The sequence below is a fragment of the Vombatus ursinus genome, unplaced genomic scaffold (genome assembly GCF_900497805.2).
Source record: "Vombatus ursinus unplaced genomic scaffold, bare-nosed wombat genome assembly UNPS02014973.1, whole genome shotgun sequence".
NCBI lineage: Eukaryota > Metazoa > Chordata > Mammalia > Diprotodontia > Vombatidae > Vombatus > Vombatus ursinus.
The window spans coordinates 8,868,515-8,885,738 of record NW_020954751.1 but is presented as its reverse complement, the minus strand read 5'-3'; the positions used below and the strand labels follow the sequence as shown (position 1 = coordinate 8,885,738).

Sequence of the window (17,224 nt, the reverse complement as noted above, 5' to 3'; positions counted from 1 at the left end):
CCTAGCTCTTTTCAATACTCAGCTCATTTCACCTTCTCATAAGACCTTTCTTGATCTCCTCAATTGTTGATATTTTCCCATTACCAAAATTTCCTTGTACTTTTACATGTTATTTTGCCCAATAGAATGTAACTTATTTGAGAGCAGGACCTGGGATTTTTTATTTGTCTTTATCTGTGCATCTACATTGCCTGGCACAGTTCCTGGCACATAGTATGCACATAAGAAATGTTTCTTGATTTGAACTAAATTAAATTGAAAATGGATGAGTAGAGGGAACATGGCAGGTTCCACTATTTCTCTACTCTTAAAAGTTTCATTGATCCCCTGCAAGGGGCATCTGGTTCATCCCTAGGCCAAGCCTTAAGGGCTTGAACCTAACCTTTTCCAAAGACTAGGTACTTAATAAAAAGTTTGTTTGTTTTTATTCTATAGAGACTTCTCAGGTTCTTCAGTTGCTCAGATTCCAGAAGCACAGAACAAATAGTATTATGCTCTGCACTCAGTAAATTCTTGTTGGAAAAAAAAAAGGGCCTAGTAGATTATTTAATTCTTTGATGATTAAATAAATCTGTGAATTAATTGATGCGGGATTCCCTCCAGTTTTGCAATTTGATATGCCATTTCATCCTGTGCAATATTTGCTGATTAATCACCTATTCAGAGTCTCTCTAGATCTCTTGACATTTTATGGATCCCAAGGAAGTGCATGATGCACTGCCCACCTGTTATCCTCTTCTCTTGATATGTGATCAGCCCACTTCCTTTTCTGATCAGATGTCTTTCTGATTGTACCATTTATGACACTTCTCTTATGTAGTTTTTCATTGGTAATATGTTGTGGTCTGACTAATGGCCATGGAGCCACCCTCCATTGCCCTTTGGGTAACCCACAATATTGATTTTTGAGGGCATGATGGCATCCCACAACTCACATACAAATATCACAAAATTTTTGTTTAAATGGTCCTTTGCCTGTGGGTCAGTAAAGTCAGTGTACAATTTTCTCTCAGTCTATCTTATTATCAACTATGTGCTTAGTTCAATATCCTTTTATAGTGTCTGTTCAAAATATATGTGCTGATATACTAACTCTACAGACTGTCCAACCAAATATACAGCATTCAGGGGTGGGGAACCTGCAGCCTTGAGGCCACATGTGGCCTTGTAGGCTGCAAGTTCCCCACCCCTGTATAGGAATGATTTATCTACTTAGGTCTTCTTATGTGAATAGTTAAGCCAAACTATTTTGAGTGATTGTGGAACTCACCTGGAAGACTTTTTAATGTCCTGGGACTTGCTTCAATTAACACAAACTAATCCACATGCAGGAATATCTTTTAAAAAATACCTTGCTATCTCCAAGTACATATGTATGCATATTTACATATACATATACATATACATAATGCATGTGTATATGTATGTATGTATGTACGTATGTATCAGTCCAGTTCTAAGTGACTTGGAACATTTTATAAGTTTTGTCCATCCTAGATACCATTTGAATAAGAGGCTATAATAATCCCTGGATAGACTGTTCTTTTAAGCTTTTCATTGATATCTTTTGGGTTATAATTTGGCACAAATTATAATCCAGATGAGTCACTACTGAGTCAGTCATGAATTGGGGTCATATATATGGTAAAACTATAAGAACAATGCTCCTATATGAGAGACCTTAAATGGGGATAAAAAAGGTCTGTATTAATAAAATAGAGACAAAGACTGCATCTGGTATTTCATTGCTATAGGGAACGCTCAGATGAGCAAAGTCCCTCTACCAATACAGGTCAGCACCTTCTCTGTAGGTTATAGTCTTAGAGATTTGCCTAGAGCACTGAGGGGCAAAGTGACTTGCCCAGGGTAACTTGGCCAAGACATGTCAGAAGCGAGACTTGAACCCTAAGCATCTTGCCTCCAAGGACAAGTCTGGGCCATATAGACTCTTTATTAATGGAATCATATGTTTACAAATATTGACATATGCTTATGTTTCTACATTGTAACACTTTTACTTGCTTGCTATATTTCTGAATTTATAAGTAGCTTCACTGTACAAAACTTTACGCTGTAGAGTAAAACCGTATGTGTAGATATAATAACGAGGACCTGAAGAACCACGTAGATATGGGCTCCCATGTGGATACTCCATGTAATACCAGAACACTCCCTTCTGCTCAGTACGATGTCCAAGCCCACCAAAATGTTGTGGTAAAAAGAGGAAAGGCTACCTTAGAAGTGGAGCCCTTTTAAAGGGGCAGAGAATGAACAAATTTATATGCTTTTCTGCCCATAGAAGCTTTGTAAAGTATGTTGTTATGGGTATGCATAAGCTATGTGCCTCCTGGGGAATGGACTTGGTAAGCCAGTCAGTCATGGCTCATTTTGGATAGGATCAGTTGTGTGTAGGTGTGTATGTGTGTGTGTATGTGTGTGTACATACATACACGCATAATGTATATATTTATTATTGTTGTTGAGCCATTTCAGTCATGTCTGACTCTCCACGACCCCATTTGGGGTTTTCTTGGCAAAGATATTGGAATGGTTTGCTCTTTCCTTCTCCAGCTTATTTTACAGATGAGGAACTGAGGCAAATAGGTTTAAGTGACTTGCCCAGAGTCACAAAGTTAGTTAAGTGTCTGAGGCCAGATTTGAACTCAGGGCCTCCTAACTCCAGAGCCAGCACTCCATCCACTACGTCACCTAATTGCCCTTGTGTATATAATCACATGTGTATACACATATAATACACATACGTATTATTATTCCTACCTATACACATATGTGTATATTCATATGTGTGTGGTGTGTGTATATATATATATATATATATATATATAAAATTTATTAGAGCACTGATGACTAAAAGTACAAATGTGTAATTGGATCTGTTGTTATTTCTGTGTCAAGGAAATGAACTACAGTACAAACCCTGGGGGACAAAAGGCTGAATTACCTTGCACAGCTCAGCAAAAGCAAAGAATATTGTCTCTTTCCTCTGGTGCAGGGCAGAGGCCTCTCACTGTCCCACACTATCCCTTTTCACTTTAAACTCTTTGCTGCAGGTAATTCGCAGCAGTGATCTGTACACTAGGCAAGTACACATCTCACTCTTTTAAGCCTTGCTTTACAGTGATAATCAGAGGATTAGGGAACAAAGCTATTTTTGTTGTCCTTCTTCCAAGGAATCTTATGTGATTTTTATGTAGTTCCTAAGGTGTCACTAGGACTATATTTACATATGCACTGGAAGCATTTTGTTGGTGAAGAGCCTTTAATCTCTTCTTTGATTCTGTTCTCTGTTGGTGAAGGTGACAAAACGTTGATCTACTGAATCAAAATTTTTTTAGTCGACAAACAAGAACTACAATGGGATCTTATATTTGCTGTACTTTTCAATCAACTGATATAATCAAAGAGATCTGCTACCATAGAGCATCACTTGCAAAAGGATGCTCTAGATACATCTGCAGATTATCTCATAAGGAATTCATAGAAATGGAAAAGTAGACATATGATCTGGTAGTTCTTGATCTTTCCTTATGGAAAATTTGATATTAATAAGGTCCTTTATTCTTACAAGCATTTGACTTTATTTTTTTAATATTGTAAGGCTCCACTCCCAATCCCCTCAAAATTACATAACCTCTAAGATGGACCATTTTTGTAGATGCTTGGTCTAGTCCAGCTACACTTCTCATCTTTTTTTTTCCTTTAATGCTATTTCTGCCCTCTCATGCAGCACATCAGGAATCATGATATTATATTCAAATTGTGCTAGTTCCACTTCTGTGTTGATGGAGAAAGCAGTATGTTATAGAAATGTCCATAGATCTTCTCCATTTTGTGGGCATTTGCTGTCCTTCCAGCTTTATCTTTAAATGTCTTCTAGATGACTTGGATCGTCTTTCATAAAGTGTTCTGTAACTTGGTTTTTATAACACTCTTCTTGATGTTTTGATGATAGGCAATATTATTTATTATCTTCCATCATCTTTCTCCATAAGATTTTACTAATTTGTATTCTAAAGCATTTAGCACAATACCTGGCACATAGTAAATACTACATAAATATTAGCTGTTACTTATTGTTATTCAATTATGGTCATGTTTGATAGCCCTTTCTTTCCATTTGAAAAGCTAGTCAAGTATTTGCTGGCTAAAGTAGTTTCTGATCCCTCTTTGGTCTCTTTATTGTGGCAACTCATTTATATTATTTAAACTTCTTTAGGAAATTGTTGTTAGACCATGTTGAAGTCTATCTGTTACCCCATTTAAATAGACTTAAATAGGTAAGAGTTGGATTCCATGACCTTTTTTACTCTGGGTGTTTCTTCTACTCTGGAAGAGATTTTGATCTTTGTACTAACAAACTGAGGGTCTGGCTATACCTAGAGAGCAATGTGGGAGATGATTACCTCATTACTGATCAGTCACGTCCTCTTTGTTAGAATATAACCAATTTTGTGTTTTATGTTGTTGATTGCCCACCATGTCCAGTGTCTCTTGACTCTCTTCTTAAACAATACGTTCATTATATATTTGTATCATCTACAAGTCATTGCTGCCTCTCATTTCTCTCTTCTGAAACGTTTTCTGATATATATATATATATATATTTGTGACATCACTAAATACTCACCTTTTCATTGAAGTCACCCAGTATTGAAGACTATGTTGATTTAATATGGAGGCTTTTATCAGGTTATTTCTGGTAATGACTCTTTCTGTATATACCTAGACTGGTTTTCAGAAGCAGAACAAATCTCTTGTTAACAATATTAGCTAAATCAGTACTGAGTACACACTTAGAACCCCCATAAAAAGAGTGACCTTAAAATTGAGCTCATTTTATATGAGAATCACTGGAAGAAACTAGAGATGCTTAGCCTGGGGAAAAAAAGTATTTAGGTATGGAGAGAAGGGACAGTAGCTGTTTTCAATATTTGAAAGACTATTAAATGGGGAGAGGGTTAGATTTGTTCTATTTGGCTCCAGAGAATTGAAATGGGAGCAACAGGCATAAGCTCCAAAGAGACTAAATTAATCTTGGCATGAAGATAAGCTTCCTAACAGTTAGAGCCATCCCAAAGTAGAAGGGGCTGCCTCAGGAAGTAATGGATTTTTCTGTACTGTAGGTCTTTAAGTAAAGACTGGATGACCTCTCATCCATGTTGCAGAAGGGATTCCTGTTCAGATATTGTTAGGATTAGACTATTTCAGAGGTCCCTTCCAAGAGGAGAATTCTATAATTTTGTGGCTGATCAGACCCAAAATATTGAATGATGATTAAATATCAAGAATTATGCTAGAGTGATAGAGGTATTTGCAAAGCATAGATGACATGCTTATTAAATATGTTAATGGCCTAAAGCTAGATTGCATGCATAATACTTTGGGTGATAGAATTGAGATTCAGTAATGCAAATCTCAGATAGAACAATGTGTGGAAACTAAGATGAAATTTAACAGGAATAAATAAATCATCTGAACTGTTACATTTATGTTACATTAAATTATATTAAAGAAAATCAGTTGCAGAAATATAGCATGAGGGAAAAAATTACTAAAAAAACAGTTCATGCCAAAAATAACCCTAGGGTTCTAGCAGACTTGAAGGTTCCATGTGAGTCAACAGTGTGAAATGACAACTGAAAATGTTAAGGCAATCTTAGGCTTCATCAAAAGAAGATGGATTTCCAGAGTTAGAGAAGGAATAATCCCATTCTACTCTTCCTTGGTCAGACCACACCTGAATTGTATGTCCAATTCTGGGTATCATATTTTCAAAGAGTAATTGACATTCAGGAATACTTCCAGAGAAAAACAATAAGGATTTGAAACAATGCCATGTGAGGCCCAGCTGAAGGAAATGGGGTTATTTGTTCTGCAGAAGAGAAGGCTTATGGCACCTTTGACAGTAGTCTTAAAAGCATTTGAAAAAACTATCGTGTGGAAGAGAGATAAGTCTTGCTCTGCTTGGACCCCATGGAACAAAACTACAAGCATTGGTGGAAAATGCTACATATTTAGGCTTGGTGTAAAGGGAAAAAATCCTATTCAAAACTGGAATGGGCTTTCTCAATGATTTTTAAAAAAATGTTACAAGTCATTGAAGCATTCAAAGAAGTATTCCTTTGTATGCACACTGGCTTTGTAAAAAGTGGTGCTCCAAACTGAATAGTACTTCAAATGTGGCCAGAAAAAAAATATAGCGTACAGCATGATGAGTACTCTGTGACCTGCACGCTATATTTTTATTTATGAGGCTGTAGATGGCCTAATCCTAATGGCAGCTCTTACACACCCATACACACGTACAAACACATATACACACATGAACACACACATACTGGCTAATGTTGAACTTTCCCATGAATGTATCAGATACTGCTTACACCAATCCCTTAATGAAAATGAATTCAAAGTGGCCAAGGATTCTGATGTTCCCACCAGATATAAAGTGTAAATCCATTTGATCTCCATCACTTAGCATGTCATCCTGTTAAGTAAGGTGTATCACTACTTTTCTGTGAAATAATGGGAAAAAATGGGAAAATAATGGGAAAAAAAACCACAAGACTGACTTAAAGTTAAGAACCCTGGATTTAAATCATTGGTCTGACTTGCGCCAGTGGACTAAACATCTCTGAATTTCTACTGTCTCAACTGAAAAGAGGTTCTATGAATAGTTAAGGTCATCTCTACTTTCTCAATGTAGTCAAGAACCCACAACCAGGATTCAATCAGAGTAGGAGCTTATGGGAAGAAGCTTCCCTATCGCTTTTCAATACTTGACATTCTACTTTATAATATGTATAACCATTGTATGACAGAATTGGAATCTCAAAAGATCTCAACAGATTGGAATCCTAGGCTGAAGCTTATATAATGAAATTGGAAGAAGTACTAAGCCTTGCACTTGGGATCAGAAGACCACCCACAATGTATATGTATATGTGTGTGTGTGTGTGTGTATACATACATATATATATGTATGTATGTATGTATGTATGTATAGGACGGGAATGTTGTGGTTAGAAAACTGGGAGTATGAAATGACCCAGGGGTTCTTAGTGGGACTAATTTGTACTATATTACTAGTTAAAGAATGCCGAAATGCAACTAAGGTGGAAAAGGATGGTGAATGCAGAGAAATATGGAAAGTTCTCTATGAAATCATGTAAAGAGTAAAAGAGCAGAAACAGAAGCATGGAGTACAAAATAACTAGGAACTGGAGTTTGAAATCAAGTCCATTGACTCCAAAGGTGGGAAGGTTGTTTTGGTTTTTTGTTTTTGTTTTTTTTTTACTTCTTTTTCTATACCACCTTCTTTGCTTAGAAAATCTCCTAAGAAAAGTGTCTGCCTTGATACTATTTCATCTTGCACCTGGAAGGGAACAGCTCTCCTTTTAATGTACTGGCACTTATATTTTCATCTAGGTGCAGCTCATAGCCAGAAATCAGGCATGGAGGGAAACATCCTCTGAAAGTCTCATTTCAAGATTGGCTCTTACCGCAGACAAGAGTCTGCCTCTAGACTAAAATGTATTCCACTCAAAGGCCTCCACAATATGCCTCTCCCATCTACCTTTCCAATTTTATTTCATATTGCTTCCCTTTGCTTTCTATTTTGGTCAAACTGCCATGCTAGATGTTACCTGTATGTGACATCCAATCTCTATACCTTTATACAGGTGATCCCACATCTGAAATTCAATCCCCCCTCATCTTCCCATGGATAATTCCTACCTACCTTCCTAACATTACTCAAGTCCGTCCTCTTACATAAGGCCTTTCCCATTGCTCATCCCTTCACAACAAGATATTAGTGTAATTTCCCTCTTATAATTTCTTTATATTATATAGAATCAGAGATCTAAACCTGAAAGGGACCCCATAGACCATCTACTCCAACCTTCTCATTTTATATAGCAGAAAACTGAGCCCTGGGGAGCTTAAGTAACTTTTCCAAGGTTACATATTTAGTACTGATCAGAAGCTTAAAATCAGGTCCTTTGATTCTAAATACAGTGCTGTATTCACCTTGCCATACTGCTTTATGTATACTGATTATTTATCTAGATATGTAATGAATCTTCTTTCTTCACCTCTAGAATGCAAGGTCCTTTAAGGCATAGTGTCTTTGTATTGTAGGGCCTACCACAATTGTTTTAATATATTAGAACCTTAATGGTGCTGAACTGAATTGAATATAGACTTATTTTCCATAAACATAATAACAAAGTTACATACTTTAGGCTACTCGGGGTTTTACATGGATTATCTCACTGCAACCTCACAATGCTCCTGTGAATTAGGCATGGCAAGTATTACGATCCCTATTTTGCTCCAGCTTAAAAGTAAGGTACCTTGTTACTCAAGTTTACACAGCATGTAGCTAGTGAAAACAAAAGACTCAGAATTCATTCATTGTATGGAATGTAAGTGGATGACAGGTCAGAATCAATTAATATGCCCCATCCAAGTCTTTCAGTTCTTTGGCTGAAATTCACTAAATGAGGAGTTCCTAACCAGGGTTCTATGAACTTGGATGGGAAAAAATGCTTTATTTTCACTAACCTCTAAGTGAAATTTGGTATTTTCTTCCATTAGGAATGCAGGTGACAAGCCACAGTAATTTTAGCAGTATTTGTGACTTTGTCTCCAATAGAAATAATGGATATTTTCATATATTACAAATGAAGATAGCTTCCAAAATATTTTATGCTCATCACGACTTCAAAATTACTCCAGTTATTAGATCCACCACTGGATCACACCTAACCTCAGTTATCCTGTCTACAGACTATATTTCAACATAATTGGTTTCCTTTGTAATCCTAAGTATTTTATTTTATATATCTAAAAATGTCATTCTGAGGAGTCCCTAGGTTTCTTCAGAATGACAAAGGCATCCATGATAAAAAAGGTTAAGAATTCCTATATATTATATGTATATATATGTGTGTATACATACACACATATACACACATATACATACATATACCTATATACAAACATCAGTTTTGTTTATTCTTGTTTTTTACTATCATGGCTAGTTGGATCAAGGCAACTAAGTTTGTGACAAGTTTAATAGAATTTCCTTCAAGAATTAATTAATCCTTTTGATTTTAAACGCAGCACAATGAACATTGGCTTCATGTGTAACTTATATTTTTACCAAAGAATTTTATGACTTTAACAAGTATGCCATTCTCTTGAATAATAATAACACTGATTGGGAAGTGGGAGATACATATATTGCAACTTTTACAAACAAACCAAGGTACCATGTTTGACCATGTTATACTGATAACTGCAGAGGGTATGAACTTTTGTGACTTTTATTTCTTCAGAAATTATCAACTTGAGAATTTTTTTGCTTCTTTCCCAGGACACTGAGCTTAACACTGGTGATAGATAGATAAATAGATAGATAGATAGGTAGACAGACAAGAAGATAGATAATAGAAAGATGATAGATAAATAGACACAGAAATAGATACAGAAATATACACACATATGAAAGGAATAGTGAAACAGGATGAAGTTCCAGAAATTGTTCGTATGTGCCTCAACTGTTATAATTAAAAAAAGCATTTGGTAAAATAAATTGAAGTTGATATCATAACTAGAACCATAAAAGTTTGCATTATATTATGTTTCATAGTTACAAAGTGCTTTAAAAATCCATTGTTTCATCTGGTACCACATGAATTAGGTAACATCAGAATTGTCATCTTTGTAGAGGAGAAGAAGCTAAGGCCCAGAGCAGTTAAGTGACTTATTTGCTTGAGGTGACCTAGAACACTCATAGCCACATTTTCTAAGTCCAGCACCAGCCTCTTGAATTATACCACAGCCTCTTGAATGTAGAGAAAATATACAGAAGCATAGAAAGCATGTCATTACACCTTATGAACCTTCTGACTGGCAAAGATTTCACAAAGTCCGTTGTTTTTAAGAATAAGCAGTGTTTATAGCAACTCTCTTTGTGGTGGCAAAGAACTAAAAATTGAAGCGATGCCTGTCAATTGGGGAATGGCTGAACAAGTTGTGGTATATGATTGTGACAGAATACAACTGTGCTATAAGAAATGATGTGCATGACGATCTTGGAAAAACATGGATAGACTAGCACAAAATAATGAAGAGAGAAATGAGCAGAAACAAGAGAACATTGTATGCAATAACAACAATATTGTTTTAAGAACAACTTTGAGAGAATGTCATTTTGACTATTTTGAATACCCAAATTAATTGCAAAGGACCTATGAAGAAAGATGCTATCTGCATCCAGAGAAAGAACTGACAAATAGAAGTATTTATAGAATGATTTTACATATATAATATATATTACATATATTATATATTTATATATATGTTACATATATTCTATTTTTATATACATATTTGTGTCTAACGGTAGCCATCTCTAGGGCGGGGGGGGTAAGAAAAGGGAGGAAAAAAGAGAAAGTTACATGATAACTACATTATATATTTAAAAGGAATAGCAAGTTGTACATAACTGATTTGCAGTTTCATGTACAATCATCTTTTTCTATTCACTATGCTGCAGAAATGCTTTATTCCTTAAGTTTAGAATAAAATAAATTAAATTTAAAAAATAAAATAAAATTACACTAACAAAAAAATAGAGTATCTGCCACAGCTTTTCTATGATGATATTTTCAAGAACAACTTGGGACTTACTGGTGTGTTCCAAGCTTCAGTTTACTTTATTTTGTTTTTAAAGTTTACTCACCCAGAACTTTTTTCTGAGCATAAATATGAGCTCTTCAGAGAGTTTCTATGAACTTGAATGTTAAAAATTATAGTAATAATGGCTAACATTTATATAGTGCTTACTATGTGGCAAGTACATGCTAAATGTTTTCCAATTACTATCTCATTTGATGCTTACAACAACCCTGGGAGACAGGTGATATTATTGTTCCCTTTTTACAGATGAGAAAATGGAGGCAAACAGATTAAATGACTTGCCCAGGGTCACAGAGCTAGGAAGTGTCTGAGGCTGATTTGAATTCAGGTCTTCCTCATTTCCGGCCAGGTCACCCAGTGGGAGTCGAGATCATTGGAAAGCATCAGAGTCTGACTTACAGAAGAACATCCACCCACACCTTTTTACACCTCATACTAAAAGCCTTGTGTCATTGACTCATTGCCCCTTTGGAGCATAATAGCATTTATATATACAAATTATATATATATATATATATATATATAATATAAATATGTACTAATATATGTACAGAACCGTAGCTTGACATTTTGTCAAAAAGAGCACTTTCTACAAAGTAGTTGTTAGAGGGAAAGAGGGAAAAAGACCTCAGGGAGGAAGCCCAAACATTCACAAAGGCAAAAACCCAGGACACCGTGAGGCAGCTATCAGGGGAGAGAGTAGGGGTATAAGTTCATAGATTTAGAACTAGGACCTGTGTGGCCACTTAATACTAACCCCCAACCACTTATTTTATAGATGAGGAGTTGAGATCCTTGGACTGATATCTAAGGTCACACAGATAGGAAGAAGTCGAATTTAAACCTGGTCCTTTAACTTCAGACCCAGTACTCTTTCCACTAGACCCCATTTTGGGGATGACTTGAGGAATTGGATTATGGACATCTTAGGGTGAGGGAAGGAAGAATCTTGCTCATCATCTAGTAATTGATTCTACCCAATAAAATAGTACAAAAATTGTCAGTGCTCTAAATTACAGTCCTAGAACAAAGCCCAATTGCTCGACTCTAGATAAAGCTCATGTGTGCATGGATGTGTCACTAAGTCAAAAGGAGAATGACCAAATCTCAATGCTGCTAGATCATCTGTGGTACAATGGCAAGAGCATTAGACCTGGCCCCAAAGGACTTGGGGGAGACCCTGACTGGCACTTACTTAGGTGACTGCCCTTGAATAATTCACTTCCTTTCTCTGGGCCTTGGCTTCCTTATCTGTAAAAGGGAATAATCATATCTATAATACCTACCTCACAAGAGTGCTTTCAAGACAAGGGGTTTAGTAACCTAGATAACCACTAAAATCCTTTTCAACTCAAAAATTATGATTCTTTGAGCTATAAAGGATCATATCATGACCATCCTAGCAGCTATTTCCCTCGTGGTGAGAGTTATTGAGGGAGAATCTGCTATTCTGCCTAATAGTAGATTGTTGGTAGCAACAGTAACACACACACACACACACACACACACACAAATACTGTTTGGTGCACTGATATAAAGCCTTCAACCTTGACCAAGCTGCATTCTGCTGAAGACAGGTGAGCCCTCAGGTCCCCACTAGTACACAGGGTCCACTCCCAACCACTCATAATCCCATTATTAGGCTGTGTCCATCGCCCTCCTCAAATCCCATTTTGATTTTCATATCCTCTCAACTCACAGGAAACCCCTTATCTGAACCTAGTCATTAAGAAAAAAATCAATATCCAGAAGAGTGTCTTTTATTGCATTAAGTGAGGTATACCTCTAGTGATGATATAGGGCTACAAAATGTCCATACCTCTTGACCCAGAGATCCCACTGCTAGACATAAAGCCCAAAGAGGTTAGAGGAAAAAAAGAGCTCATCTACATAAGCAAATTCATAGCAACCCTTTTTTGTGGTAGTAGAGAACTGAAAATTTTGTAGATGCCCATCATTTTGGGAATGACTAAATGAATTTTGGTACATGAATGTGGATTATTTTAATGTTGTAAGTAACAATGGAGGTGATTAGTTCAGTGAGATATAGAAAAAAATTTTATGAACTTATTGTGTATAATCAGAACCAGGAAAATAATATACTTGAAGACTACAACTATGTAAATAAAAAAATCAGACTAATGCAGTGCAACTATACTGACCAAGCTTAGTCCCCTAGAAATGGGAAAACATAGCTTCTTCCCTTCATTGTGGAGGTAGAGTACTATGGACGTGGAACATTGCATAATACTGCATTTGCTATCAGACTTTATGTGTTGGTTAGTTTTACTGATTTGATTTTATTTTCATTATTATTCTTTCTTACAAAAAAAGGTTGTCTGGGTATGGTGCAGTAGATAAAAAAATAAGCATTTTTTAAATAAAAAATTGAGGGAATTGTTTATATAACCTGTGTGTTACATTATTGAACTTAGTAAGTGATAATTGATTTTTCCAAATGTTTTCTAATTAGGGAATCCCTTTCTTTACGAACTGAGTATGGACTAGTGCAGTGGTTCTCAAAGTACAGTCTATGAACCCCTAGGGGTCCCAAGACTTTCAAGGAATCCTCCAGTTTGAAACTATTTTTATAATAACAGTAAGATATCATTTGTGTATTAAAATACTCTTCCCTTTTCCAACTACATATTTGTGTGAGGCCAGATTTTCTTACATACTTCAATCAAAATAACATGTCACAACAGATTGCATACAAAAGTAGATATGAGAATCAGATTGTCTTCTAATAAGCCAGGCATTAAAGAGATTTGCAAAAATAGGTAAAACAGTGCCATTCTTCTCACTATATTTTTTGCTTTGGAAAATATATTTTTTCATAAAGATAAGTAAAACACATAGTTCATTTATTATTATTCTGAAATGAATCAATATTTTAAAATTTATCCATTTTCATTTCTAATATTGCTGTCTAATCAAGTCAGACTATTTGTGATTGACCCCATGGACCATGGTGTCCATGTAGTTTTCTTGATAAAGATACTAGAGTGGTTTGCCAGTAAGTATCTGAGGTCATATTTGAACTCAAGTCTTTCTAATACTAGACCTATTACTTTATTCACTGAGCCACCTAGCTGCCTCATCTAATATAATTTCTATCAATAGATATAACCCATATAAAAATATGGGATCCTCCACAACTTTTAAGGATGTAAAGGGGCCCTGAGACCAAAAAGTTTGGGAACCATTGGAAAAATGAATGCGATACTGGAATGCAACCCTGTGTCAGCCTTTTAGTATCTGTGTGACCTTGGGCACAGTCATTTAACTTCTCTGATGTCTCAGTTATCTGAACTCCAATAGGTCTGAAAACTCCCTACATCAACTAATTAATTTATAGAATGTTAGTATAATGACCAATCTGTATTGGTCATTCACTTGTTTGATTCTTCCAGGACTGACGAGAAAACTATAGCAAAGGCAAACTAAGTCATTGGTTCTGGTTTCATCAACAAGTTAGCAAGAGTAAGCCCAATGCCATCCTATAATTAGAGACAACAATCTTCTTTCTCAACTACCTTATCATCATTCATTCCCTAAGGATATTCTAAGACTTTAACCCCTTTGCTAATCAATTTGTCTTCTTTTTCATGATGTCAAATCCAGGAGCATCATTGTCTTCGGATTAAGATCTTGGGGGACTGCTACTATTGTGTGTCTGGACTTCCTGAACCTCGTCAGGATCATGCCCACTGCTGTGTTGAAATGGGGCTCAGTATGATCAAGACCATCAGGTAATTTGAACTTTTGTCCTGCAGGTGACTGGTATTCTGTTCACTTATTGCTAGGTAGTATTTAGTCTTTTTTACTTTTTAAGGCTTTGAGACACGGGCTCTCTCTCACACACAATACTCTCCCTCCACTCCAATCAAATCAACTTATCCTTAGATCACTTTAACATCAATTAAGTAAATCACATTGTGTTAATACATACATGGTAACACATACATGGGGTGCATAGAACACAGAATGATATAGTTGGGAGTTGGATGTCATCTTGACCTTCCCCTATGAAATGAAGTGCTTGGCCCAGATTATCTAAATTCTTATCTAGCTCTAAAGTCTTATTTATTGGACCATTTTCTCAGCAGAAACTTGAATTTTATTAATGTGTCCTAAATATTCAAACAAATGTGTTGTCCCCAGAAGAATTTATTTTCCTCCTCCTTTCTCACAAATAGTGAATCTTAATCATTTTCTCCATGAGATCAAATGTACCTTGTTCATTTGGGCATCTCAAGGCTAAGAGTCAGATTCTGAAAGGCTCATTTGGAAGATAATAGCTGATTGTCAAAGATAAAGGGATTCATTTGAATTTAGCAACATCTTCAAAGTGACTGAGAGGCCCTATGAACTAGTTGAGAGAGGGCTAGAGTTGAAATCAGGAAGACCTTGGTTCAAATCTTGCTTCTGACATTTACTAGACTTGGGACCAGGCAAATCCCTCTGACTTATCTACTGAAAAACAGCTGGATTGCTGGCTCCCATTGTTAAATGAAGTTGACAAAACAATGAAATCACAAATTCTTGGCATTTTTCCCTGAACCTGTAATGTTATTGGAATAGGCAACTCATGAAATTCTCTCTGTTGATACAACTAGACACCTGTTCTTTAACTGACAGTCTTAGCGACTTCCTGACTTATATTGGCCTAAGATACACAAAACCCAGAATCTACTCTAAAGAATCTTACAGTCAGTCTGATAGGATGTGTAGACATATAAAAGTAAACTTTGCTACAAAAGAAGGGTAAGTACCATGCAAAGGAAAGATGTAAGCAAAATTATAAGGAAAGAGAGAACATTTTCAGCTGGAGAGGTCAGAGAAGGCTCTATTAAGGAGCAAGCATTTGAGTTTAGTCTGGAAAGAAGCAGCTTTGGTGCATCTAGGTGGCACAGCGGAGAGAGTGCTGGGCCTGAAATCAAGATGACATCTTCCTGAATTCAAATCTGTCCTTGGACACTAGCTAGCTGTGTGACCCTGTGCAAGTCACTTGACCCTGTTTGCCTTAGTTCCTTATCTGCAAAATGAACTGGAGAAAGAAATGGTGACCCACCCCAATATGTTTTGTGAGAAAACCCCAAATGGTGTCATAAAGAGCTGGACACAACCCAACTTGAAAAAAGAAAAAAAATTCAATAGGCTGGAAAATAGACCTGAGTCTATTCTAAACATGGATAAAGATGCACACAAAGGCAGAAATAGTATCAAGGATAGCAAGAAGACCAATTTGGCAAGAATATGAAGTATATAAAAAGGAGAAGTATTGAAAAGGTAGGTCCAAGCCGAATTATGGAGGGCCATAAATGTCAGGTAAACAAATTTATGCTTTATTGTATAGGAAACAGGATGCTGTTGGAGGCTGTACAGTAGACTTATAAAATTCCAGAATTAGAAGGATCACAGAGGTCATATATTACAACCAATTGAGCAAGAGTCATATAATCAAACTGATGCCATAGGGAAGTTACTTGGGCAATGGTGTGAGTGCTATACTGGAAATAGGGAACCAGTTAAGATACTGTTACAATAGTTTAAGTGAGAAGAGATAAGAGTCTGAACTAGGCTGGTTGCAATGACTTAACCTTTATGAGCCTCAAATTCCTCCTCATCTCTGTATCACCTATTTCACAAGATTGTTGTGAGGATTAAATAAGACAAGAATGATTTACAAATGTTAATGCACTATATAAATGAATGCCTATTATGATCATCATGATAATTATTGCTAATAAATAATGGATAGATGGGAAATATATCGATGAGGGAATAATGAAAGGATTTGGCACCTGAATGTTAGGGGACAGAGATTGTTAGGAACAGAGAACAACTAAAGATGAATCCAAAGTTTCAAGCCTCTGTCACTGGAAGGAAGGGTTTGACATCCTCAGGAACACAGAAGTCATTCAGTTAGCTGATCAACATATGTTTATTAAACATAAACTATGTGCCAGATATATATTTATTAAACATTAACTATGTGCCAGAAAGTTAGAAATATGACCTCTGCCCTCAAGAAGCTCACATCTAATGGGGAAGACAACATATAATGCATGTAATGTATATAATATGTATATAATATAACGTGTATGATATGTGAATAAGGAGGTATGTTTATAGTGTAAATGTCAGTCCTCTGCGACTTACACTCATCCTCTGGAACTTATTAGGATTGAAAAGAGGCCATCAGATTTTTAGAAGGAAAATCAGGTAGGGGAGTGAAATCAGTTTTAAGAAGCTCTAAAGACCTTTAGACAAGGTACTGGCAGGATGTCCAGATGGATATGCCCAGCAAGTTTTTGAAGATGTAAGAAATCTAAATCTTCTGAGAATGTAATCTCAGAGGGAAGGTATTTGAGGGAGGCTCAAGTTCTTTATTATATTCCCCCATTTCTCTTTTTAATCTTCTTATACCATGCCCCCGTCCCCACACACACACACACACACACACACACACACACACACACACACACAC

The 17,224-nt window shown here is 36.2% G+C and overlaps 1 protein-coding gene across 1 annotated transcript in view; it reads left to right on the top strand.

Annotated features, from left to right (window-relative positions):
* ADCY8 (adenylate cyclase 8) overlaps nt 1-17,224 on the top strand; it is a 361,242-nt gene that overhangs the window by 149,477 nt on the left and 194,541 nt on the right. Inside the window, exon 5 of the mRNA XM_027845527.1 lies at nt 14,356-14,483. Within this exon, the coding sequence (XP_027701328.1) occupies nt 14,356-14,483 (128 nt within the window). The remainder of the gene's footprint in view (nt 1-14,355; nt 14,484-17,224) is intronic.